Source organism: Orbicella faveolata, unplaced genomic scaffold, assembly GCF_042242905.1.
Source record: "Orbicella faveolata isolate gen_17 unplaced genomic scaffold, um_ofav_v1 contig_12, whole genome shotgun sequence".
NCBI classification, from domain to species: Eukaryota; Metazoa; Cnidaria; class Anthozoa; order Scleractinia; family Merulinidae; genus Orbicella; species Orbicella faveolata.
This window is the reverse complement of record NW_028301539.1, coordinates 27573545-27599953: the sequence shown is the minus strand read 5'-3', so window position 1 is coordinate 27599953 and position 26409 is coordinate 27573545. Positions and strand designations below refer to the sequence as shown.

The 26409-nt window shown below is 37.9% G+C and overlaps 1 protein-coding gene across 1 annotated transcript in view; it reads left to right on the top strand.

Moving 5' to 3' along the window:
* LOC110049390 (serine-protein kinase ATM-like) overlaps positions 1-26409 on the top strand; it is a 50434-nt gene that overhangs the window by 4355 nt on the left and 19670 nt on the right. Inside the window, exons 4-44 of the mRNA XM_089283103.1 lie at positions 146-313; positions 1545-1716; positions 2340-2496; positions 3057-3161; positions 3555-3631; positions 3986-4049; positions 5093-5156; positions 5453-5540; positions 5891-5998; positions 6370-6568; positions 7524-7588; positions 7997-8203; positions 8748-8840; positions 9435-9522; positions 10057-10206; positions 10447-10611; positions 11485-11613; positions 12199-12297; positions 12781-13003; positions 13111-13250; positions 13615-13650; positions 13889-13971; positions 14569-14724; positions 15572-15644; positions 16616-16673; positions 16763-16983; positions 17386-17556; positions 17787-17947; positions 18499-18769; positions 19554-19660; positions 19869-19992; positions 20753-21076; positions 21404-21481; positions 21915-22067; positions 22507-22633; positions 23292-23480; positions 23564-23663; positions 24143-24290; positions 24775-24984; positions 25529-25718; positions 26041-26248. Coding sequence (XP_089139229.1) covers positions 146-313; positions 1545-1716; positions 2340-2496; positions 3057-3161; positions 3555-3631; positions 3986-4049; positions 5093-5156; positions 5453-5540; positions 5891-5998; positions 6370-6568; positions 7524-7588; positions 7997-8203; positions 8748-8840; positions 9435-9522; positions 10057-10206; positions 10447-10611; positions 11485-11613; positions 12199-12297; positions 12781-13003; positions 13111-13250; positions 13615-13650; positions 13889-13971; positions 14569-14724; positions 15572-15644; positions 16616-16673; positions 16763-16983; positions 17386-17556; positions 17787-17947; positions 18499-18769; positions 19554-19660; positions 19869-19992; positions 20753-21076; positions 21404-21481; positions 21915-22067; positions 22507-22633; positions 23292-23480; positions 23564-23663; positions 24143-24290; positions 24775-24984; positions 25529-25718; positions 26041-26248 — 5749 coding nt within the window. The remainder of the gene's footprint in view (positions 1-145; positions 314-1544; positions 1717-2339; positions 2497-3056; positions 3162-3554; positions 3632-3985; positions 4050-5092; positions 5157-5452; positions 5541-5890; positions 5999-6369; positions 6569-7523; positions 7589-7996; positions 8204-8747; positions 8841-9434; positions 9523-10056; positions 10207-10446; positions 10612-11484; positions 11614-12198; positions 12298-12780; positions 13004-13110; positions 13251-13614; positions 13651-13888; positions 13972-14568; positions 14725-15571; positions 15645-16615; positions 16674-16762; positions 16984-17385; positions 17557-17786; positions 17948-18498; positions 18770-19553; positions 19661-19868; positions 19993-20752; positions 21077-21403; positions 21482-21914; positions 22068-22506; positions 22634-23291; positions 23481-23563; positions 23664-24142; positions 24291-24774; positions 24985-25528; positions 25719-26040; positions 26249-26409) is intronic.

The following is a 26409-nucleotide window of genomic DNA, read 5'->3' as shown; positions in this document are numbered from 1 at the left end:
ACATTTGGAGGTAAATGTACAAGTTACAGTATAAATGTATGACTCTCGCTTGTAGGTAAAAAACATTAAGAGTTTAAACACTTAATGAGTAATGAGTACATGTGCTCTTTGAAACTTAGAGGCAGATATTTATTTTCCCTGCCAGGTGGGCCTCGTTTGAAAGCAGAGGATGTAGTCCTTCACTTAATGTCAATAATTAAGGAACCCAAATATCATGGATATGTACATGTTTGTGTGGAATACTGCAAGCTTTTGAAGAGCATCCTGACAGTTCAAGTCTATCAGTGTGAAATAACCGTCAAGACTTGGCAAGGTATTGCCTAATAAGTATTGCATACCATTACTGGTAGCTTAGCGGATGGGGCATGTAGCAGCTATCGTAAGGTCTCACATGAATGGCTTGAAACCCGTTGAGAGGACAATAGAACAAACAACACAAACAATGACCCCTAGCCCCAAAACAATAAACAGCTGCTGCAATGACAACAAATAGAATTACAAGCTTATGAGAGCTGCTACACTACTGTATCGGATTGGTGTGGGGATGATTTTGCCCACCTAATATGACCATCTAGAGGAAAGTTTTTCTTATACAGTTGAACCTCAATTATCCGGACTTGTTGGGACTAGACGAAATAGTCTGGATAATCGTAAATATGAATGTTAATGAAGAACAAAACTGTTTAAATAAAGCAACATTTAATCGTGAAACAACACTTTAACAAATCGTTTGGAAAACAATATGGTCTATTAGTGTATATCTTGAACCACTCAACTCTGAGCTAATCAGAACTCTTTCAAGTGTTCTTCATTAGTTACGACGCGTGCAAGTGCTGCTTTTGCTCTTTAAAAGCAAAACAAATTCGCTTTTGACTGCACTTTTCAATGCTATAGTTTTAAAAAGAATATTGCTACGGATCTTGATCATGACTAATAAATATTCATGACAAAATTGGGACTAGAGAAAAAGTCCGGATAATCGAGAAATTCAGATAATCGAGCTACGGATAATCGAGGTTCAACTGTATTAGAAGTTCTGTTTGAACAAATAATTTTTGCCCTCCTATGAAAACCAGTTGTCCTCCTGCTGAAAACGTTTATGAAACCACTGCCTATTGGTTATAAATCAGATTCTTATACATGTAATTGCCAGACTACATGTAACTGGACAAACAACCATGTTTGATCTGGTTTCTTTGTGTCTAAGTTTCCATGAATACCCTGTTCCTGGGATCAGATGATAATTTTGATTTATCAAAGTCTAAGTCAAAATACTGACGGATTGATATACAGCAGTACCAAAGATTGATACCTGTGCTGTCCAGTTTGAACATGATTAAGAATTGATAACCGTAACACAATATCATTGCCAAGTTTTTTGAGATATTATTATTATTATTATTATTATTATTATTATTATTATTATTATTATTATTATTATTATACTTTTCTGATGGGCAAATGTCCCTTCATGTTGGACTCAATGATTTTATGCTTTAGAATTTCATGAAAAAATATTTCTACTTTGGTTTCTTGCTTTCCAGATTTGATTACTACCTTTGTGTCATTTGTCGTGGAGAAACCATCATGGTTGTTGAATGAACAGCATTTACTGGCAAACCTAATTCATGTCTCAATTGAGGGTGCTGCAGCTCTGTACACTGTAAAAGGAAGCACACTCTTTAAATTTTTTGAAAAAATATTCAAAGATATCAGGTACGTTTTTCATGATAACAATCAAGTGAGTACATGTATTACAGTAACTATAGAAAGTGGAATGTAATTTAACTATTGCTAGATTTGTTACCTGAAACTTCTTGTTTCCAGGCCATCTCTTTGACTGTGTAAAATTTAGGACACTTAACTATGAGACTTGTGAGAGTGGAGGAATACTTTTAAGGACTCAGAATACATTTTTCAAGCAGCTTGTGTCAATTATTAATAATAATTATTGATTAATTAATAGCTTTGTCATTGTGTATCTACCTAAGTTAACATATAATGATCAACATTGTTTCCAAAGGTATAGCCTGTTGTAGTATTTGCCTGCCTGGGTAGTTTGTTAGATTACAACTTTGTTAAGTTAGACCTGGGATAGCTTCATTGCATCTCATGTAGCTCAGCTTTAGTGTCCAAATTTTTAGTGTGTAGAGGGTTAATTGACCATAGGTTCAGAGCAACTACTGTCAGTTTGATATATTGGCAACAATTTTCATCTGGCTTTCAAATGGAAGACCAGTGAATACCCAATTGATAAGATTAATATTGCAAACTTAAGGAGACTCTTAAATATCCAATGTCACTTTGACAATAGTCCACTTTCCTTTTCCTTGATGAAGGGGTGAGAGCACCAGCCGTCAAGTTGAATGTCTTCTTGATGCTCTGAATGCATTTGTCAAGTCAAGTGCGGAGGACTGTCGTGGTCAGGTGTGTCACCTTGGTGAATCGCTCTTCCCACTTTTTCTGCAAATGTGGAAGAAAAATCCCCTTGTCAAGGTATATGTTTTGAAACTGAATAACACAATGATTGTAAAAAATTAATGTATTCAATTTTACATTAGAAAACACACTGTGAGAAAACGTATGCTAAAAGCTGTATTTCTATAACTCAATGGAAACACAGAAATAGCACAAGCTGTTGGCGTAATGATGACGCAAGCAAAGAGAATTTGCATTCTAATGGTCAAAGAGAACAGGTCTTTTATCTGTATCTTTTTTGTTGTGGTGTTTTCCAAAGGAAATAGACATCATGCTCTATGCGACGTGTTTCTATTGAACTATAGAAACACTCATGAAAGTTTGGGAGAACTCCAAAAGCTGTGGAAACACATGCCTGTCAGTTTGTGTTCCCACAGCATTTCTTGTTCTCCACATCCACTTCTGTTTCTATACTAAGCCAATATAATCAGAAAACAATGCTTGTGATAGAGCGTTAGTAGATTTATACTAAAACTCAATAGAAACAAAATTTGTGTTTTCTATTTCTTAATTAATTTGTCTGTTATAGTGTTTGTAACAGATGACATGATTCTAATGTTTCAAAATTGCACTTGCAGAATCATCTGATGAAGTTCATGAGTCTTCAAATTTGTGCTCATCATCCTTTGGGAGCTCATGAAGATGACAAAGGCAGCTGGAGCAACAACATTAATCACTGGAAGGTATCAGATATGGTTTAAAACGATCTAAAAGGAACAGTACTGTTTAAGAGTTGGGAAGGTGGAGATGGACTAAAGCCGATGCTTGAGAAATTTAGACCAAAATTGTCAAGATGCAACAATAATTATTGTTGTGGAAACTTAAAGAGAAACAGAAGAATTTTTATATAGCTACTATGAACAGGTTATGACCACATCCCTTGTTAAAAGCAGTGGAACCATTAAAAAGTTAAAATCTATCATTCATAGATCAGACCTGTCATGTCGCATTTTGAATCCCCCACTTCACCTCCTATGGCTTAGATCTCTCATCCTCGCACTTTGAGTTAAGTTAAATTTTAAAATTCAAGTTTTGTCATCAACCAGCCATTTCTATTATTTAATTTGTTTCATTAGAAATGTCTCCTAAGATTGTATGATGCAATTGTTGCTGATATTGATCAGTTAAGGAACAAGGTTTCACGAGCTTCCAGGTATGTAACTGACATTATCAATAAAACTATTGCCTCTATTGTAACAATTGACCATATGTTTTGGGGGGTTTGTAATCCTTAATAGTACCTACATGTACTTGTAGCATGTGCATATTGTATGGAATTTAAGTTTTGAATGTTAGAAGGTTTCTTCGATGGTTAAAAATTTGCCACTGAAATAGATGACGCAGTTCAAAATCTTCCTTTGTTCCTTGTTCTTTGGTGTGTTGGGGACAGTTTTCACCAACTACAAGGGGCAAGCTCAGATTATCAAAAGTTGTTAGTTTCTGTTTTTTTGAAAGACCTACCTACATTGTCTGTTGCCATTAGTGATAGTGAATTTTCTGTCTACAGTGCTAAACTGGATCCTGGACATACCCCACAATTTATTGAACTTGCAGCTGATGTTTTAAATCAGGTATGATATATTTCGATAGTCACATTGTTGCCATTTTTTCCTGAAAGTAAAAGGAGATCAGATTTGTCTTGTTAATTGGTGAGTTCTACATGACAACCCCCCCCCCCCAAAAGAGTAAAACTTTAAACACAGAATGTTATTATGTTGCATGCAATTGGTCAGTGTTAGACAAATGATTGGTGACTCATCTCAAGACCTTGCACAAGACAGTGTTCTGACTTACAATAACTCTCACCAAATGAGAGTATAAGTGTGTACAGTGTTTTCAATAACATTTGAAGTTTGTGGCTGCTTTTCAATTTGTGCAGCACCCTTCAGGGAGCAGTATAAAGAGAGGCCTTGTGACAACATCCTTTAGAGGGCAATGGTTTCTAAACTGTCAACATTATAGCTAGCAGTATTATAGGTCTTGTTAAAAGCACTGTGGGTACCTTTAAATTGTTTGGGAAATTCTTACAAAAATTTTGGGGGTATACTATTGCGCACACCCCCATCCCTTCAGCTATGAAAAGCGGAGTTGTACCTTGGGATTACAAGGAATCCAGGTTGAAGTCAGATTAACGCAGTTTTCAATTGAGTGTCATAATGCCTAAACCAAAATAATCACTCTTGCCAATCAAAGGACACAAATGATTCATAAACAAGAAACGATTAAAACTCAAAGCAAACACATGTAGCTGGTGAAAAGTGCACGAAATCAGCAAATCACCATTGGTTTTGTTCTTGGTTTTAATTTTGAGTGGATGACATAGTTTTTGAGGCATTTACACAGCACAGTAATGCGCAACCAAAGCAGAAATGAATTACCTACAACATTCAAGTAACAACTGCTCTAAAAGATATGAAACTAATACTGAAAGAAGCCTACATGTAAGTAGTTGACTTATGGCCTAAAATGGCCAACAAATAAATATGTGTCAGAGGGATGTTTCAGATCAAGTTTGGATATCATTTCTAAGTATGCCCTCGATCATTTTCCAGTGTTCAGTAGAGCTCTAGATGAACCTTGTGCATGTTGGTACATGGTAGTTTTTACATTCTAGGTGTTCTGGGCACAAACAGCATACCACTCTGTGAACTCTACACAAGATGTTACAGCTGAACCAGGTTGGTTTAGCTTTACTCATGAAAAAGTACAAATTGTTAACTAGTAAGCAATACTGTAGATTAAAATGCAGTGTGTAACCATTCAAATGAAAGTTACTGGTCATTTCAGGCTACTTAAAACAGAGGTAAGGGGTGGTCTGATGGGGCACTCGGCTCCTATCCAGACTTTACCTTTAGCTATTAAACCTTTGTGTGTGAGCTTTGCAATGAAGGTTGTTGAACAGTGTAGAGTTAATTTGGGAGGATATACTTGAACAAGAGTTTCATCATTAACATCACATATTTGTTTGGTTAAGGAGCCAAACGTCAGAAAATTGAACTTGGCTGGCATGTGGCAAGAGACACACTCGAAAGCAATTCTGAAAACTTGGGTTTACTGTCATGGTAAGTTTATAAGTTTGTTTCGGATGAGACATCATCCATTGTCAGTTGTACAGTGAGAAATAAAATGAAAATATGCAATAAATAGTATAACAAAGTGAGATATTGACAAGAATATGGAAAATGCAGCTGGATAGTGCAAATGAAAGTGACAAGTTTTCTCTGTCTTAAAGTCTCTTAATCAATTTTGGGGAAAGCCCAAAGTTATTCTCAAGCTTACACTGTTTAAAGTCTGTGATGTAATGATGATTTAAACTTACATGTAAATTAACTTGTTGTTTGACACAGCAACCTGTACTAAAGAACTCTCTTAGATGTCCAAAGCAATGGAGACATTACTATTTTCCCCTTAGGTTGCAGGTCCTAGCTGCATTATTCGTGAAACATCCATCAAGTCTCCCTGCAACTGAATTTCATCCTTTCTTTTCAATATTACATCAGCTGCAAACCAAACACAAAAGGTATGAGTTGCTTTGTGGTAGGTTTAAGAGTTTCTTTCAGAATCTTTTGAAATGGGGTTCTTATATTTAGCAAGATGCCAACACCACATTGCAGGTCTAGTGTTGATTACGCAAATGTTACAGACCTAAGGGTCACTCATACCATTTTCAAGTAAATGGCTTTACTGTAACATTGTTAAATATCCATACATATTTAATATACACAGTGATAGTATGACGTGTTATTGCCTTGGCTTTGCCGTTTTTACTGAATTCTTGGCAAGGTCAGGGCTTTATTTCTTTTCATTTGTTGCACATCGTACCCCATAAGAACCCTGCAGCGTTGTACTTTCAGAGAGGTCTTTTTATTTTGTCTCTTTCAATATTCTCAGACATGAAACCATGATATCCTTGCTGAGATGTATTGAGGCTCTTGTGCAGTGCTTTTCAAAAAGAAAAGTGACATTGGACTGTGGGGTTGTTGGCTCAGTTAATCCAATCCTGAAACAGATTTGGACATCTACACTGCGTGTTGTTGGTATCAAACATCTAACTGATTGTGGGTTTTCTCTTCTTACCACTTTACTTCAGGTAATACTTTTTAACGTATATCTGTTCTAGGCCAATTTGTTCCAAACTAGGTTAGTTTGAACTCATCCTAGTTCAGTTCGGTAATGTCTGTGTGGCTGGTATTTTTTGGCTGTGTCGAGCTGTCTGGCAGCTTGGCAGTATTTTTAAAATAGGTTTTGTCTAGCTAGCCTGAATGGCATTCTTGTTTGCCTGAATAGTGCAAAGGTTAGCTTGAATAGTGCAAAGATTAGCCTGAATAGGGCAAATGTTAGCCTGAAAAGTGCAATACTTAGCCTATGTACGGTCATTTCTCAATAATTGTAATGGGTACTAACCATGCACTAGAAGAATTCAAAAATCCTTAAAATGTCATAAATGATGTTAAATGGTCTAGAATTGGAGTTGGAGGGAAATATCAGACATAAGGGGTTAGTGGTAAGTTCTTTGAAGTGCTGAAAGGTAATAGGGGTAGTGCAGTGACCAAATGACATCAGTTGCTCTTTCTAACTTCTCATGTGAGGAAGACTTCAAACTATGCTGGAATAAATAGTACCTCTAAGGGATGTGGTGGGGTGTTGGTGGAAAATGTTTATAATAGGTTGGGATTTATTAGGTAAAATCTTACTGCCAGTGTGATCCATAGGGGTCTTTCAATAGCGTTGAACATTGACTTACTTAACTTGGGCAACCTTTCTGGAAATTGAAATTCACATTAGTAGCTTCTTTAGCCCTAACTATTTGATAGCATTTAAAGTACAGGCCAACTCTATCTTTGAATTAAGTATCTAACCTTTGAGATTCAATTAACAAAACCAGGGTTAGTTGACTACGAATTCCTGATCTATCGGAGGAACTTCCAGAGAAAAATGAGTTTAATGTCCTGTTGAATGTAGCTGGCTCCTCCACTTAACCAGAATGCTGTTCTTCACTTCACTGTATTTAAATTAATTTTGATTCTTGATTTGTTTGTCTACAGGGGCATGTTGTTCCACCAGACCCAGAAATATTTTGTGTTATTCTGGGCAGTGGTGTTCCATCAAGGTAGTACATGTTTATGGCTTGCGTACAGTGATGTAACTAAGAAAACACAGAGCTGCCTCATTAAAAAGTTTGACCTGCTATTCTCACCTTTACAGCTCCAAAGTTTATCCAATTCTTTGCTTTCATGTGAAATATAAGCTGGGTTCTAGTTCTCTCTTTGCTGGTGAACAAGCTGGCAGCTGCCCTAGCGACATCCATGCATGTATAAGGGTACTTCCCTGTAGAATTTCAGTTATAGTCGTCAAGTATGTAGTATGTATTTGTGCCCCACTGATAAAGCAAGGGTGTATAGAAAAAAACATTAAGCCTGAAAAAGATAATTCCTTCACTGCACCATCTGGACCATCTGAATTTACTAAGTCGACTTCTCTAATCAATATACAAGCATTTTATTTTTGTTTTGCACAGGTCATCTCTTGAATTCTTAGCCACCTATTTGCAACTGTACACTTTGCCAGAAAAGTTCCAGCCTGTATCACCATTAGGAATTGCTGAACCAAATATAGGGACATATCCTCTGCGTCATCAGCTTTTTAACTGGCTGATGCCCATGAATGAGGAAGGCGATAGTACTAATGAGCCACTGGCATTTTGGGCTAGTAGAACTACAAGCAGGTATTTAATGAGATTTTAAAGGTACTGTACTGCATTTCCAAGGTAAAAAGCAGTACTATGGCTTGGGAGTACACCCAATAGTGGACACTACCAGAAGGGTCCACCCTAACGGGATACTTTTTTCAGGCTGGAGTAAAAAGGGTTGGGAATTCACAGTATGACATACACAAAATGGAAAGGGAAGATTGCCATTTGGGTTTTCAAAAGGGTTTTATTAAATATCTTGAATAAAATCACCAAGTGGCTTATTCACTGAAACATTTTTTGATGGTGTAAATATGTGATCATGAAAGATGTACCAGTTTCTGTTGAAGGTATAGGGAAGGGAAACCTTTCCTGTCAAAATTTTCCATAAAAAAGAAAGAGATTAAACCTGATCAGGTTGGAGCTCACCCAATTATTATTATTTTTTTTTGGAGGAATGATTTGATGTTAGTCATGCTGGCACTAGGTCAAGAGGCATCTATTCTTGTCTGTTTCTCTTCCACCTCATTTTTGGTGCATTGCAACATAATCATTTCTGCTTTACTATTTTATGTTGTAGGCTTGCAAACATGCAAATGATAGCTGGTATCTTTGTGTCTTTGACACAGAAATTCTCCACAGCAATAGTGATCAATGGAATGGAGCCTGCTGTGTAAGTGACTTGAATTTTAAATAGGGCGTAACCTTACAGTACATTGAACCTTGCTTTACAATTGTAAACATCATAGAGAATTGTAATTTGTCTCCATAATACCCAATAATTATTGATACATATATAAGCAGCATTCCCTTGGAATGGATGCATGGTCCAACTGGGGGATTGGTGAAAACCATTAGGCAATCTATTAAGTGTTTTACCCTAGGGTAGGGAATCTCATGCGCAGTCTCCTGGTTTGCTTACGTTTTCCTTGAGAGGCACCTTCTCTTAATTCCTAACTTGACCTGGCCCTTTTCTCGAAATGCTCTTCTCTCAGCCAGGGATGAAAATTCCATGGATGCAATTTCCTTTTGTTCCCATCAATGGTCAGAAATACAAGGGCAGATGAGTAAGCTCCACAGAGAAGTCAGCTTTTGTGCACAAAACGGAAATTTAAAGTAATTTTTAGCATTTAATTAGGGGAGAGAGGTTCAGCAATCAGCATTAATAACAGCTACAAGTAGCAAGCACATTTTAAGTTATGTTATAGACTTGACTGTATAACTAAATAACAGAGCTACTGGACAGAAACAGTTTGTCTTCTCTCAGGAACAAGTCACATGATACATTCCCTCATGACACTGACGGAATGCTGGTCCAGATGGAAAAGGTGTACTTGAAGTCAACATTTGATGAGGTTTTGCAAATATTTATTAATTTCTATAAATAAATTCTCTCATGTATAATTAACATATATAGCCTTCCTGATTGGCTAGGTAACTATGCATTGAAAGATTCTTGTTTTTTTGGAATTCATTGTTGTTCATGCAGTGGAGCCTTTTCTTAGCCTTAAGAGGGTACCATCTGATAATTTCTTGTTTGCCTATCTTTGCATCATTTCTCTTCCTTCATTGGAAGACTGAAACAGGGTACAGTAGGTAGAAAGTTCATTTCCTCCCTGCATGTTCCTTTGATTTTTGGTGTTACGTAGTTACTGAGAACCCAGGCTAGTTCTTTGAATTTGTAAGAAGTAGATGTAGTGTCAAAGTTGCATTACTGACCTCAAGGAACGCTTCAACAAATGAAGCTGACATTGAACAGAATGTTTATTTCTTATAAAATATTGAGATAAGTTCTTCACAAGTTTATTGCTATATTGCTGAAGGCCTAGTCGTCAACGAATCTTGCTCTCATTCTCATAACTGCTAAAACATTAATTTTTTTTCTCAAGGCGAATTGGCAGTCATGGAATGGGGAGAAAACAGAAAGGACATTATCCAGAGAAGTGAAGCACAATAGAAAGATTGAATCCCTTTGCAGTTTGTTGTGTGACAGACTAGCCCATACAGCTTCCCTGTTTTGTGAGACACTAGAGGCCCAGGTAAAATTAAAGAAACACAGTCCTTTTCTTGGTACATGTCTTACAGCCATGTTGTAAAAGTGTGTCATTATTAGACTTGGGTTTATATCAGTCCTGTCTTGTTTTATAATTAGGCATTTTAATAATACTCGTAATTGAGCTTTCCTGCGAGGATTACTTGTTTTGAGCTGTTGTGGTAAGCCAATGGACAATCATTGATAATTGCATGATGTGTGTGGTTTGGTGTTGTTTCTCCTCTAGTCTTTACGGGGTATGTCCAAAGATCGATTGGTGTCATTTGGAGGCAAAATTGAAAGTGTTGTCAGGTTCTGTAGTTTGGTATGTCAAGTGGTGGTTTATTTATTGAGGAGCAACTCTCTTACTCAAGAACAAGTTCTAACCCTACCTGTGATCAGCAAACTTAGTGTGAGTGTGCTGTATTCTTGACTTTGTATGTTCTAAGCATTATGGTAATGCAACATTATTGATGTGCAGTGAAGGCATTGACAGTTGTTATTTTGAATTCTGTTTATTACTTTTCTGTGCAAAAGAAGAGATAAAATTGCAATGGGATTAAAGCGAAGGAATCTTTTTGTGGTGTCTTTAACAAAATTAATCTCTATTTGCAAGGCTAAAAAAGGTTAAAAAGTAAAAAACACCGAACGTTTTCGACACTAGAAGATGACCTAGTGTCAAAAATGCTCGGTGTTTTTTTACTTTTTAACCCTTTTTAGCCTTGTAAATAGAAATTACTTCTAAAATCAAAACGAATATGATGGACTTAAACAAAATTATCAAGTCAATTTGCTACATTTAATTATTGGCATTGGTTCATGGTACTCTCACAATTCCCCTTACCACCAAAGTGTATAAATGGGTACCAGCTCATCTAATGCCCCTTGGCCAGAAACAGACTTTGCTCATTTATCGAAATTAATTTCTGAATGTGTTTAGGCCTGGTGTAGTCTGTCCTTTACAATATTTTTCTCTACCTCTTGTGAATCAAGCTTTTTCTGTGCTTTCTTTGAATTATATCACCATTTTTCAATGTTAGATTAAAAGCAGCCATTGATTACAGATTGAATTTGATTAGATTTGATTGCCTCTGCATGGTCACTGTATGCAGTCAATCGAACATTTTTATTGAAAAGAGAAAAGAGATCTCAATGTAACTAGTCCCCATTACGTTAGCAGCTTGACCACTTTTGTTAGAAATTAAATCACTGAAACAAAATTTCAAATTTTCACCCCTTCCTAGGCCATGGCTTAATTTTTCGTATTGTTATAAAATTGTTGTAGAACTTGTTGAAGAAGGTAGTAAAAGATGTCAGTGAGATCATTCTATCTGATGAGGCGGACATAATAACAAGAATGGAAGTCTTTTCAGGTGTCATTACAGAAATGGAAAAGATGTTCACTATGTTATCTGTAAGTACTACTCTCATTTTGCTCACTTGTTAAGTGCGTACTTGTAGGCTGTAAGAAGTTTACCTCATTCACTGTAATGTCACCAGTCTTCTCTCCTCTCTGTCATCTGTGGCAATGGAGGCCTCCACTCTGGTGCTAAACCCCACGTTGAGAAAAAATAGTTGGTCATTAGACAATAATTCCACAGTTGATAAAATTGGCCTTAAGTAATATTTCAGGTCATGTATGCAAATTTATAAGTAAGTAGGTCAGTATTTATAAGTTAAAGAAGGGTTTAAGGTAAGCAGAATCCCTTGGTGACATAAATATGCAGGCGCCCATGGTGTGCTGTCGAGAGGCTTGAATGAGAATAGCTTGTCCTTGATTCATTCCATTATGCAGGGATGGGGCTGTGATGCAAGCATGATCAAAAGCAAAGGAAAGGTCCTTTTCTTGTGTTTGCATTTATGTTTGCGCTTAAACTTGCGTTGCTCCAATGGATAAACAACAATTTTTTGTTCATTGCTCATTTGCTTGCACATAATGATCTACATGTGATTATGCTTGCATCATGTTAGTGGCGTTTGTTTATTTCTTTGTTTGCAGACAGAAGTGAATTCTCCTGAGCAGTTTGTTGGGATTATATTAAGAGAAAAAATTTCAGGCTCATTCATAAATGATGTTTACAGTATTTACAGTGGAGAGGTAGAGGCATTTTGTTTCCAAGAATTGGAATTCCTTTCAATGTGTTAAGTGTTGACAATAATGAAGTTTTGGTTGATTTTGATGGTCTTGAGTCATTTTCAAGCTTTTTTAAAATTGCCACATCTTAAACTTTGGAGAATTACACACAATTGTGTTGTTTAATACTTGAATGTAGAGGAGAATTTACTATAGAAACCTTTTGTTTGCAGTCCAGCATCAGTCCTTCTCTGTTATGATCTTTTCTTTTGATTACATAGTGTAACAAGGTAACTTTTGAGATGTATGTGTCACTGTAAGTGTATCTATGTACTGTGGTGGTTTTAGATTGCTCATAAGAAACTTTGTATCCTTTGCGTAATATTTGTAAATGAAAGAAAGGGACACAAAAACTAAACTGCTTGAAAATTTTCAAACCTAACACAAGATTGAACCACAGCATTTTCAAGGCTTTTAAAGAATTCTTTTCCATCATATATTCCGTAGTGGGGACAGTGTGCATCAGCCAACTGTAGTCGGCTTGATAGCACAGAAAAGAGTTTCCTCAGTCAAAGCACAAGTAAGAGTTTCCTCAACCAAAGCACAAGTATGATGTCTCTTGATGAGATGGATGGCTTTGATGATTTTGAGTCTGAAGTATCCTCGAGTGAGGAGACCACAGCAGTTCAAAGAACACACAGCCAGTCACAACAGAAAAACATCAAATCCGGTAAGTTTGGGGCACCTTAGGAAAACATCATGGGGATCTTGACACATGACGGAAGTCAAATTATGATCTCATACCATGGGCACTTACTATTGAAATATTCTTTCTAGTGCATTCCACACTTAGAGACTGTTGTGCAAGGTTTCTGTGTAGCTGGGTCATGCATGATTGTGATGATATTGCTATACCCTCTTCTGATCCTCATCCAAATGAAGTTAAAGAAAGGATTGTTGAATTCCTGAGATTAGAGGTAAGGTTCGACGTGAAAATATGATTAACTGAATTATTTGTAATTTCTGTCATCGGCATTGTGCTTGTTAAGCTGTAAATAATATGCAGATAAAGTAGTTTCCTTTGTACATTATATCCATACAAAACCTAAAGAAAATCAGAATTGTTTGCAAGCAGATTTATAACAAGTCTCACCACAAACACTGCCTGGTTTTTCAGGCTAAGAGGAGTATTGTTTCAGTCATGTTATGCTTTTATGTCATATTTTTTTTGTAAGCCATAGCCTCTACCAGATGGGTTTGTGGGTGGCTTTACTTGTAATTTTGGAAGGTCATGTTTGTCTTCACCCAGGTGCTTTAAGGTTTATTATTCTTTATTTGTAGGACTTTAATGTGTCCAGTGATGGAGATCTAAAGTTGGTATGTACATTCTAATTAAGAAGGAGCAAACAAGTTATCTGTTCAGAACATGAAACTGGTCATGCTTGAAGTGCTTGAACACTTTCATACCGCAATCTCATCAATTCAATTCCCGGAATGCTGCTCCAAAAGGGTCCTACATTCCAGAACTTGTCAAATTAATTCTAGTTTCCCTTAAGGTTATTTAATGTAAGCATACAATACTTGCCAATATTTTTTTTCCTCTTTTTTTCCTCAGTATTTTACTGTAGCTTTTGCCTTGGCATCGAGCATCAACCCTCTGCCAAGCGTTTACTTGGAGGTTCTCTTGGATGTGTTGAGGTACGTACTGCATTTAAGAGTGCTTCGTGTTTTGATGTCTAGTTGGTTTAGTCCCAATCGTCATTTTGATATCAGAACAGTTCAACAGTGGTATAAATAACTGTCTAGAATGGTTGCTAAGATACAAATACACAATAGTGGTTTTATCGGGGTATGCAATACATACCTTACTGTTCAGTTGTTTTACTTTTTTCTGCTAACTTAAGCATTTCATGTGTATCTCTTCATCTGAGTTCTTTTAACTGAGGATCTGGTCACCAAAATTTAGATTATGGAAATAATCGTGAGAGAGAAAGTGCCTGTCAGACTCATAAAAATTGAACAAGCGTAAACTAACGGAAATGCAACCGTGATGGTCTTACAAACTCTCTCCCCTGTCACGCGTTCATAGAGGAGAGTAGGAAACACTAGAACAATACGTGTTTGTGACGATTTTACTAGGTTAAATGAGGAACATTTTCCCAGCATTGAGATAAGACAAAATCTGCCAGGATTATTTTGTTTTGTGTACTGTGTATCCTTTGGTCACAATTGTGTTGAATAGTACAAAGAAACTAATTTATTTATTCTGTACGTTCTTATTTCCTGAATTTTCAGCCAAGCCATGTCAAAGTTTAGAAAGGATCAGAAGTTGTGTTCTCAAGGACTTATCCTTTTGATGCAGTTCATTCGTCATCTAGATGAACGGGCCAACCCTGGTCCAAGTCTTCAGAAATCGAGGGATTTTGCATCACACATCTTAAATGCATTTTGGTAAGACAAGATTCTTCATTTAACGTGAAGTTGGCGAGTCTCATGAATTCATCGTGGACTTCTGATCATGTTATAGACATTTAGAAAACAGTCCTAAGAAAATACGCGCGCTGGTTGGTTAAAAATCGTGTTTCTGTTAGACAATTAGATTATGAGCTCGACATTTCTATTGCGTGATAGTTGACGACGGCTGCGCCCTCGTCAACTATCACACATAGAAATCGAGCGCGAATAATCTAATTGTTTTAGTATAAATCTACTAGTCGTTCGAAACTTTCATCTAAATCCTCTTCACAGACACTTCGAACACACAAAGAAGCGGCCCCCAGCGCATGCTGCTACACTACTCGCTATCTCTCACAGAATAGAACGTGAGTAGCGTAGCCAATCAGAGGACGGCATTCGTGATAGAACGCTAGTAGATTTATACTAAAACTCGATAGAAACAGAGAACTAGCGTGAGTTGTTGACGTAATGATGGCGCGAGCAAAGAGAATTTACATTTTGATAATCAAAGTTAATAAGTTGTTTTCCTTTTTTTCGTCACGGTGTTTTCTAAAAGAAATAGAAAACAAGTTCTCCGTGTTTCTATCGAGTTATAGAAACACTCGTGAAAGTTTGGGAGAACTCGAAAAAGCTGTGGAAACACTCGCCTGCGGCTCGCGTTCCGACAGCATTTCTCGTTCTCCCAAACTTTCACTCCTGCTTCTATAACTCGATAGAAACACGGTACATGTTTTCTATTTCTTAAGTAATACACATTATTAAATTGAAGTCAAAGGAATAAAATTCACTTAAAAGAGAAAAGCTCTGACATTCAAGGTGTTTCTGTAACGATTTTTTGCAGGACCTTGAAGGACACTCAGTATTCTCCATTTGTAAGGCTGCAACTTGCAAAATGCATGGAAACCTTCTTAAAGGTAGTCACATTGATATCTTAAAGATAACTGTCTTGCGTTATGTTATTTTTTTTTAACTGCAATGGATGCACAGATTTCCATATTTTGCCTTCACTACACAACCAATCACACTCAAAGGTTAAAAGGCATGGGTGTGTTTGTCAGCAAGGCCCAAGATATGTTTTACTGGTATTTGACACAATAAGGTTACAACAAAGTGGATAAAAATTACACCAAATAATATCCTACGTGCACCAAAGCCGGATACGTAAGCCCCCAAAACCTCTTACTAGAAAAAATAGAGACCGTGTACCCCCAACTAAATGCAGTGGTGCCACCTTTCGGGGTTTAAGTTATCGTATCAACAACAGAATGAAAGATAAATCAGATAATGCTATTTACACAACACTAGAGCAAAAAATAAACCTTATCCGAAAGTGCTAGTGGCAAGGCTTGTTGAAGAATGTAACATGTTTTTCAACCGTCTCTTTTTACAAATCTACTAACCACGAACCCTTGTGTACTACGCTCGCACCCAGTTTTCTCTTCCATGTCAGCAAAATATTAGTTTATGTCAATACCAGTTATCACAAATTACATTTTCTCGTTCTCAATTATTACCATGATGTTTGTAAAGGGGCAATTACTGTGACAACTTATGAGAGGCCAAATTATTAGCGGATGGTTTGTCTTCCATTCATTTATTTGTTTTCTTATGATGCGTACAAACCTGAAGTTTGGATTTAAACAAAACCATTTATTCACAAAAATAATCTCATTTCAGCTAACCTTAACATAAGTTTAGAAACATTCAATCCAAAGCTCACAGAGATTCTGTGGAGTAATACTTGCCAAACGGTGTATAACAATCAATAGAAACGAACAACTCGCTAAACTTACCAGTTTAACTAGCTGTAAGTGCTAATAAGATGCATGCTTATCCCCTTATTTCCATGCAAGGATAATAAATATTTGCAATTGTTGATTTACAGGTTGATCCTGAGGAGAAATGGTGTGGGATGAAACAACATAAGAAAGATAAGGCAGGAGGTAATACGAAAACATTTCTTAGCACTGTTATAACAGATGTGGTTTCCAATCTCTTCCTTTTAGTCTTGACTACTTCCTTCTCTTTTCAGTTGTACAAGAATCCGTATCTCTTTCTCTGAGTTCGGAATTTCCCAAGCTCCTTAGTGACTCAAGTCATTCATTGAGGATGCACATGGCATCTGCTGTTGGTGTGCTGTTTGTTAGATACATCTCAGAAGATTGTGCTGTGCCGGCCCCTCGAGAGCATCAATACAAGATATTCAATAAAATCTCACAGATCCTGGTGCGGTCTGTAACTGGCTCAGTGGCAGTAAGTGGATGCTGATAGATAAGATGTGTCCAATCATACTTATCCTTCCAGCTGCATCTGTCTGTGTGTAGGATGTTCCCATTAGGATTTATTGCGTGATGGTTCTCTCTCGTGGGTAGTCCCCAGGCTTTCTCATAACTAACTGAAATGTAATATAACCAGGACAAGTTCGAGGATTGTTAACATTGTTGAAAGCCAAGCTTTTTGTGATCTTCAATAGCGCCCCACCTGACCACACCGCACAAGTCATTGGTTCGGTGTATAATTGTGGGAGGTCATGGGTCAAATATATTAAAATCCAGGTTCTTTAAGACGTCTTAAGGTAAGTAGCTTGACCCTGACCAGGTGAGAAACTAGCGTTACGAAACTCATTTAACAAGTGTTCTATTGTATTGTATAAAGCCGTCACTCAGGGATGAAGAGAGTGAAGATGAAGGAGTGAACAGGTCAAGTTCTATGTTGGCCTGCCTGAAGCAGATTGCCCTGATAAGCCCCATCTGTGAGAAGAGAGCGATTGCCTTGCTTTTTCAAGCTGTTAAGGAGCAGTTTCTGGACAAGGATTTGGTCAAGAAGGTAACGTGACCAGACCCAGCCATAACAATGTACCGACAATTTTCTGCATTGTAAATTCTTCTCTTCTAACTCCGGGGTGAAACAAAGTTTTGTTGTTGTTGTCGTTGTTGTTGATATCATGCACATTCCATAGTTCTGAAATATATTGCAATTTAAAATGGTTGAAATGTTGAAATAGAAAAAGCTGCGAGGGTTTGCTTTACTAGCTGCTTATATTTGTCTCTCACCAGGTTCTTGCACAGCTGGCTATGGAATTGGGTTACTCTTCTAGGCGTTCCTATATAACGAGTCATCTGCAATTCATCATTGATAACTGGCTAAATAACGGCTTAAAGATTACTGAATTCCCCTGCCAGTTGATGGACTACAAGAAAATTCCTGATTTCTTCGAGTGAGTATTAACTTTTTTTTTTTCTTGATTCCCGGGGAGGGGGGGGGGGGGGAAGGGATACTCCCATATGTAAGCTATATGGGTATGTGGGGCTGTGAAGGATATGGTTTTCAGGCAGTTTAGTCTGGGATAGGGTATAGAAATCAGACAGGTTTGGTCTAGATTAGGGTATAATTTACTGACAAAGTGGACAGTGTAAAACTAATTTAGTCCGGAATAGGATTTGTTACCTGGGGTTCTGTAATAGAAATTAAATCTCGGAAGTGACTTTGTAAGATATTGGTTTAGTAAAAATATGTTGGACTACAATAGTTATCACGTTTCTGCATGGAAAATAGCTCGTCTGGGATAGGGTAGGGGGTTTTGGTGCCTAGTCTAGAATAGGGTTGCAAAATCAAGTTGATCATGGTCTAGTATAGGATAAGGATTTCAGTGACCCAGCGGCACACCCCTACCCAATGATTTACGGAGTGCCCACCCCAGATATCCATACCACCAATTTATTTATTTTTTAACAAATAAGATCTTTCCGTATATATTATTATCCAAAGGGATCATTATTCATCAATTTTGGCCAATCTCATATCGAGACCAGATACTGTGCATCAGTCCATTGAGTTGTTAACCAGACAAGTGAACCCAAGAGGTGACTGCACTGAGTTCATCAAAGACAGCTTCTGCACCATCACTTCATTTCTCTTTCCATCGTTTGCTGCGCAAAGTAGAACAGATGTAGATAACTCAATTTCACGTGAACAGCTGGTTAATGTCGAGCAAGCCAAAAAGAGCCATGCATTTCTTGTGGGCACCCTCACCCAAGAGGTGAGAATAATGGCTTGTTACTTCTTTCTTTGAATTTTAACTAATTCACCAACAGCGACTTGTAATATAACACCAACCAATCTCGTTCCCAGAGTCTTCGTTCCCCTTGACCAGCGGTCGGAAAACGAGAGCTCTGGGAGCAACCATTTCAGGCGTGCGCCATAGATGCAGACTGCACAGTGAAACCGGATGGGCAGAATTCGGTTATTTCAAAATGGTTGCTCCCAGAGCTCTCATTTTCCGATCGCTGGTCAAGGAGAACGAAGACTCTGGGAACGAGATCGAACACCAACAGCAACCAGCGGCAACAACACTTTGTAACATGACATAGCGTAGCAACCCATACATTACTAGAGTGGTTGCTTGCTATCGAGAATAATTTGCGCTGACCTAAAATACTCAAAGACACCCATAGCAACCTAATGTGCTCTTTGACATTTTGTTTCTTCGTAACGCGAAAGATCTTCACCCACCAGTTTGAAAAACAAACAGTACCACAGGCAAGTCCTCAAGTAGATGATATTAGAAGAGTGGCACCTTAGGATTTCATTCACATAGCAGGTTCATTTATTCTATAAGGGAGTTAATATCGCGAACTATGGTGCAGTAGACAACTATCAAGAATGAAAATGCAGCTGAGGTTTCTGTCTCAAAGGACGGTTACATCGCCCCCCTGTACACATGCTATTGTAGCCTTTAAAGTTCACTTTAAAACGGCATTACAGCAGCTATGACTGGATAAAAACGTAACTGTACCACATTAATCCAGAGAAGTGTCTTGCAGGTTTTTGACAAGATTTTGGCAAAGAAGTTTAGTGAGCAGATAGTAAGCCTACTCTTAAGGATGTATGAACCAACATCAGAGGGATCCGATATTTCCCAGTTTACTAAGTAAGTACTATTTTGCAATTGTGTAATTATTCAAATTTCTTTTTGCTCTTGCGTAGGGCAGACATTCGAAACGTCAGCTTCACTAACTTGTAATGGTGGTTAGTTTACCTCTAATTTTGTACCATTTTCTCAAGAAAGTAGGCGTACCTCAGCTAACCATGTAGGGGTGGCTCTGATCCTGGAATGTTTGTTCTTCTTGCACTGACAGGGACAGTGACCCAGAACCGGATCCTCCTTACTTCACGTCACATGCCATCACGGCAACATTTGACTACTTTATAAGCTGCCATACTGGAGGGAAGTCCCTGATCTCAGTGCTCTGTAATAACAAGGTATCCGCAGTTATGTGGTTTTTATTTAAATCTCAAGGGATTTGCAAATTGTTGCTTATTTTGCAATATCTAATGACTAAAGCAGTGGTTAGTTGAGTGTAAGAATGAGATTACTCCAGAGTAGACAATTCTCATTCCACTCGTTGTTTTTAATTATTGTGAAATAGGAAGAATCTAAGTTTACTGCTCATCTTGCTTATAACTAAGATGGTAGTTTGTAAAGGTTAGTCAGATCATTTGAAGAAAATTCGGGCTTGAATGGGGTTGGAACCCGTGACCTCGCAATACTGGGGGAGTGCTCTATCAACTGAGCTATTAATCCAACTGCAGAGCTGGTCACGTTGTGAGTTCGTAATATACCCGTAGATTGCGAAGATACAAGTGAATATATGTCTTCATGTCTTTCTCCACAGTTCAAATATATGATCTTCGTATTTACTTATGACTTAACCATCTACGAGTATATTACGAACTCACAACGTGACCAGCGTGCAGTTGGCTTGATAGCTCAGTGGGTAGAGCACTGCACCGGTACCGTAGAGGTCATGGGTTCAAATCCCGTTCAAGCTTGAATTTTTTTTCCAGGCTTCAATTTCACAGCTGCTTAGGCTGTTTATATAACTGCGATGATCAATCTTGTCTTCATGTCCTCTCATTGTCTGTTACTGTAATGAAACACCTTCTCTCGTTTTGAGACATTACAGAATTTTATTCATCGTTACATGTTCTTTATGTACCTGTATTGTTCTCTGTTCAACAGGATAGTATTCAGAAGATCTTGTTGTCCCTTACATTTCGCATTGCTGAAACTCACCTTATCCACGAGAAGAGAAGAATCTTGTCCATGTACAGGCTTTTTGTTCTGCTCCTCCTGAAAGACTTGCCAAGTGGATTAGGGGACACATGGGCCTTCTTTATCCGAGATGTGATTTATTCTCTGCTAAGAATTATCAGTGATGAAACACAATCCAAGAAACAGCCCAGGCAACAGCAAGTTAACCTTGTAGTGGATGATGACTTATTCTTACCGTGTTGCAATCTGATTTACTATGTTTGTAAAGCAGCTGTGGAGTGTTGTAGCCAGGTGAGATAAATTAAAGCAAAGCGTTTTTTAGAGTTACCCTTTTCCCATGTTATTACAAAGCGATTTACCATGTGCATCCTAATGGATCGTTATGAGGGCGCCACTCCCCGGGCTTGATGGCATGGAATACAGAACATTTTCTTTGGTCAAATGTTGTTCCGATGATCTAGGTCAGTAGCAGGAAATTTGTAATAAAAAATTTACAAGATAATGAAATATCATTACAAAGAATGGAATGTAAAATTTATTAAGAGGATGTTAGTCAAGATGCTTTAATCCTGGGCTGTCGAGTTTGTAAGGTAACCTGAGATAAAGTTTCTTAAACAGGAATTTGGGAGCCACCTTCCTGTCATCACAAGCACCTTAACTCCATATGCCTTAGGGGATGATGAACGAGCTGAAAAGGTACTATTGATTATAGAAATAGTATTTAATTCAATTCCAGTTAAGCAATAGAGCGGATTTCAATTGAATGTGAAAAGTAATCAGGGAATTATTTTGGTTTTGGTTTTACTATGGTTTGAGATTGACTGAATAGTCTAATTGGTAATTTGGTGTTGGTTTCACGACACTCAAATGAAAAGCGCTCTATTGCAGTATTAGGAAAGTCTCCATCGAGTCAGTTGTTCTCTGATGTGATCTGATCCCCATGTAAGATTGTTGTCAGATATGTTTAACATCTCTTCCTAGTGGAGGCTATCAATCTTGATCATCAAAAGCTTTTAACTCCTAAAGATGATTACATGTATGCCATGCATCTTTATTTTGGAAGTATGCACAGATACTGCTTAACTGGCCGATCAGAAAGAAGTAAATCTGCATTTTGTCATTCTTACAGGCATTGCAGTTGCTGAATTTTTTAATAGTGGACTGTAGTGACAACCTACGCGAAGCAATTGGTTGTCTGGATCCGTTTCCAGACACTGCAAAGTTCAAGCAAATCAACAAGTGTTACAAGCAAATACGTAAAGACAGAACTTCACTAAGAGAGGTATTTCATTAAGAGAGGTACTCTCTTTTAACAATAGTCAAATGAACTAATGGACTAGCAGTTAGTAGTAGTGGGTTTTCCTGCTAGCTCGATTTTGAACGTTTTGATGTAACACCTGCAAAGCTTGAAGAAGGTTCTGCTGATCCCTGCATCACTAACTCAATATTTTACAGAAGTCAATTGGATATCACATTTTACGTCCATTTGACTTCTTTGTTATGGAGTATTATGTTAGTTTCTTTCCTTTGTCGATGGACCGTGTTTCTTTTATTCATGCTTTGTTTCTTGTTGTGCTAGTTATGTTTAAGTTGTATTCAATTCAATGTTAATGGTTATGTTTCATATTTTGCATCACAAGGTAGATATATTTTTGTTACCAGGTAAAACAGTACTTTACGTATACTCGGCTCCAGGTTATAAATTCTTTTCTTTTTTACAGGAAATTACTCACTTCCTAATGACTGATTCTAGCTCATCACCTCTGAGTAGACTCGAAGGACTCAGGCTTCTTAGGCAGTCAATTGAAAACAAGCACCAACTTGTGGATCTTGTTAACGGGGCGGAAGGTAAAAGCCTTTTATTATCAGCTTTACTTGTTTGAAGGCAAGATGAGAAAGTGGCTAGTGTATTCTGGTACTATCATTATGAACGTTTAACTTAATCTGTTGTTATCTTGCCTCATATTTGAAACATTTCGAACTAGTTGACTCAATCTCAACATCATTCTGTGTACCTTGTTATAAGAGGAAAAGGTCACAATCTGAATGGAACGCTGCAACTTTCAAACTAAGTTTTTCACTTCCCAACAAAGTTTTGGCTCGTGCTATGTAAATGAGAAGTTTGCAACATTGGTAAAGTCTGCATGCAAGCCAAGTGGCCCATCAGGCCGGAGCGTATCCCGGTTTCTGTAGCATGAAGGGACTAGGAGTATTTCTACTCCCCCCTGGATGGGATGCTAGTCCATCGCAGGGTTACCCCCAGCATTAAGTTCGCCGTTACCCATTTATACACCTGGGTGGAGAGAGGCACTGTGAGAGTAAAGTGTCTTGCCCAAGAACACAACACAATGTCCCCGGCCAGGGCTCGAATCCGGACCGCTCGATCCGGAGACGAGCGCACTAACCATGAGGCCACCGCGCCTCCCAGTTTGCAGCATTAACATGTAACAAATAAAGACTTTAAAGCACTGATACATTCTTTCTGTATGCACAATGTGCATTATAGTTGCACAAAGCAAGTCAACCAGTGGTCCTGTCGCCGACCTCGTCCATGATCTGATCAAGCTTGGTTCTATGCTAAAATCGTGTGAAGGGGACCAGACCAAGGTAGTGCTTTGTGAAGTGGCAAACGTTTTGGGTGAAATTGGAGCGGTAGACCTCTCGACTGTTTCTCTGGGCTGCAGAAATAAACCAGGTACAGATAATATATACTACCAACTTTAAATCAGTGTAGTGTATATTCATGAATAAAGCTGAAGGTTTGTCTTTATTTTTTAGATTCTCTTTCTGTGATGTCTACGAAATATGCAGGAGACTCCGGGAGCCAAAGAAATGCTGCCATTGTCATTCTCCTCAATTCTTACCTTGTAGACAAAGAGTAAGTGATAGCTAATTTATATTTTTTCTTCTGTACAAGAATTACTAGTGCCATTGGCACTTACTTGTGAATTCCATATGATTTCTCTTAAATTATATGTTTCTGCCTCACTGTTGCTGCCTTGTGCTGTTTTACGTTTATATTACCTCTTTTAGTGGGCTTGCAAGTGTGTAAATATGGCGTACTAGCATTCAGACCTCGTGTATCCACTGTGCTAAAGAAATAGCTCATTTTTAATTAACTCATCTACCTTGAAAGAAAAGAAATAAGAGACAGCCTATGGTGCATTGGTACGGTTATCTTGCTTAATAGTAAGATGTCTTTGCAGATAATATCTTTTATAACAAAGATAACCTACTGGAATGATAATAGGAAGTGGGTGTCTGTCGCTCAGAGACAAGAAATTCAATCATAAGTGAGATAAATGTTCTTGCATGTCAAGAGACTACCTCATAACAGTACTTTTCTTCACAATACAGTGTTGGCGTCGTCATAGCTGCTGCATCCTGTTTGAAGAAAATTCTCGCCACAGTGTCTGGCTCTGATCTCCTAAAGAAATTTGACGATGCTAAACAAGAACAGCTTTTGTACTACCTGGAGCCTTTCAGGCCATCCAGGAAGAAACGGGCAAGTTTCGATTAAGGCAACTGTGGTTCAATTGCTCAGCCAGAAATGTTTTAGTTTATGTTATAATTCACTGAATGCATTGGTAAATTCTGCTCAGTATTCCTCAAACTGTTTGTTCAATTTAATGCTAATCCAGAATACAAAGTGAAGAATCGTGTCCAAATCTTCTGTCTAAAAATGTTTTTTACCAGTCGTACTTTGGGCGTTGGGCATCAGTCAAGAGAAATGTGATGGAGTATGATTCAAAGGAAAATCTCCTTACTGAAAACGTGCAAACATGCAATAAACATTCGCCTTTATCCTGGATTAGCTTATTCAGGCTGTGAAACACTAGGCAAAGGCGATTAAAAGTAAGACTGAATTCGCGACTATCATAAGTTTACACAACTACAAAACTGCACACTTATGGAACAACAGAACATTTTCCTACCTTGTTGCACGTTCTTGAAAAAGCGTAATGATTGTAATTGTTTGCTCTGTTTAGCCACAGTCGTTAGGTACTACATCAGCTATGGAGACGGGCCTTGGTTTATCTGATGTCCAGTTAGAAGCTGCAGATTTATGGATACCAGGGTTTGACGGTCAGGAATACAATCATGAACAGTGGTTGACCAGACTAGCCTGCACATTGATCGAAAGTGGTTTTGTCCAGGATGAAATTCTTCTTATATTATCTCCCATGTGTAAAACAAAGGTAACCAGTGATTCAGTAAGGTTTCTTTATATAACGTCCTCTTGTGCATCTGAATTAATTTGGTTCTAGTGGAAATCTCGTTATGAGGAGGAACTACATTTTTCGATCTGTGATCATTTCAAAAAAAAGATAAAGGATACAAATAATTTGAAACATTTACTAATTCGATGCTGCGGCGCTAAGGCAAGGTTCAAACTCTGAGGAGTAAACTGTATTCACCATTTGAGGTAGCAGACGACCGCACAAACCAGCTGTGAGGTTTCACTGCCTTTTGACTTGGGAAAACAGCTTTGAATTAACTACAAGGGCTATGCTCGATACTGAAGCTGAAAGTAGTATAGGATGAGCAAACTTCACCCGTTTTGTATTGAGTATGTGTGTAGATTGTTGGCCAGTAGACATATTTAAATGGTGATTGTTAGGGTTCTGTATCTAGGGCCTAAATAGGTAGTCAACAATGCGTCGACTTGGGTAGTAACTCACATTTGGGCATAATTCTTAAACGACAGAAATGCTAACGACGTTCCACTCTACCTACCTGTAGGTAGAGTTTACAGAACATGTATTTCCGTACCTGATCCATAACATGCTAGAATGTGGTAATGATGCCATCAGGACAACTTTGTCTGGACAGTTCAGAAATTTCTTCAGCCACTGCAATGGATCAAGTGTCTCTCCAAGTAGGGCCAACTCCCCATTACCAACAGTGGTGTCATCTTCAAGCTCCAGTGGAGGTAACAGACCCGTCCATGGCATATTGTTACAACCACGGTGTAAGAGAGATTCCTTGGAAAGGAATGTTTTTGAAATGTTACTTCATGTTTATTTGGGCCATTCTTCAGCTGATACTGAAATGCGATGACAGAATATCAAAGGACGATGTAGATTACCTTTTCAGTTCAAAGGAATAGAATGTAGTAGAAAGATGCAAATGCTATTTCATTAAGTTATAGAGACTTGCTTAGCTTGAGAAGCTTAGCTACTGGTTGGTTGGCGAAGTATAAATGAGGAATGGATCCTTCTTTTGATATGCTGTCTGCTTTGTGTTTTGTGCAGTGAAGAAGGAAAGTGTGCGAACAATGCTGGCCGTTGTTACGTATCTACGTACACAGAATGTACCTAAAAAGGGACGTGGCCAGGGCACTTTGTGGGACAACAATTTCTGGCTGGACTTGGATTACTTGGAAGTTGCCTCAGCAGCTCAGAGATGTTCTGCATATTTCACAGCTCTCCTTTACACTGAAATATGGGCCGACATACAAAAGTAAGTTGAATACGTTTTTTTTATTTGAAAGCAAAATGATAAACATTCTATAATAAGAAGACAACTTGCACAGTTGCAAAGGGAGTCCCAAAGAATGGCTACAGTGTCTTCTTTCAACTCGATTGAAACTGATGTCACAGAAGTCTTAGATTTAGATCCCA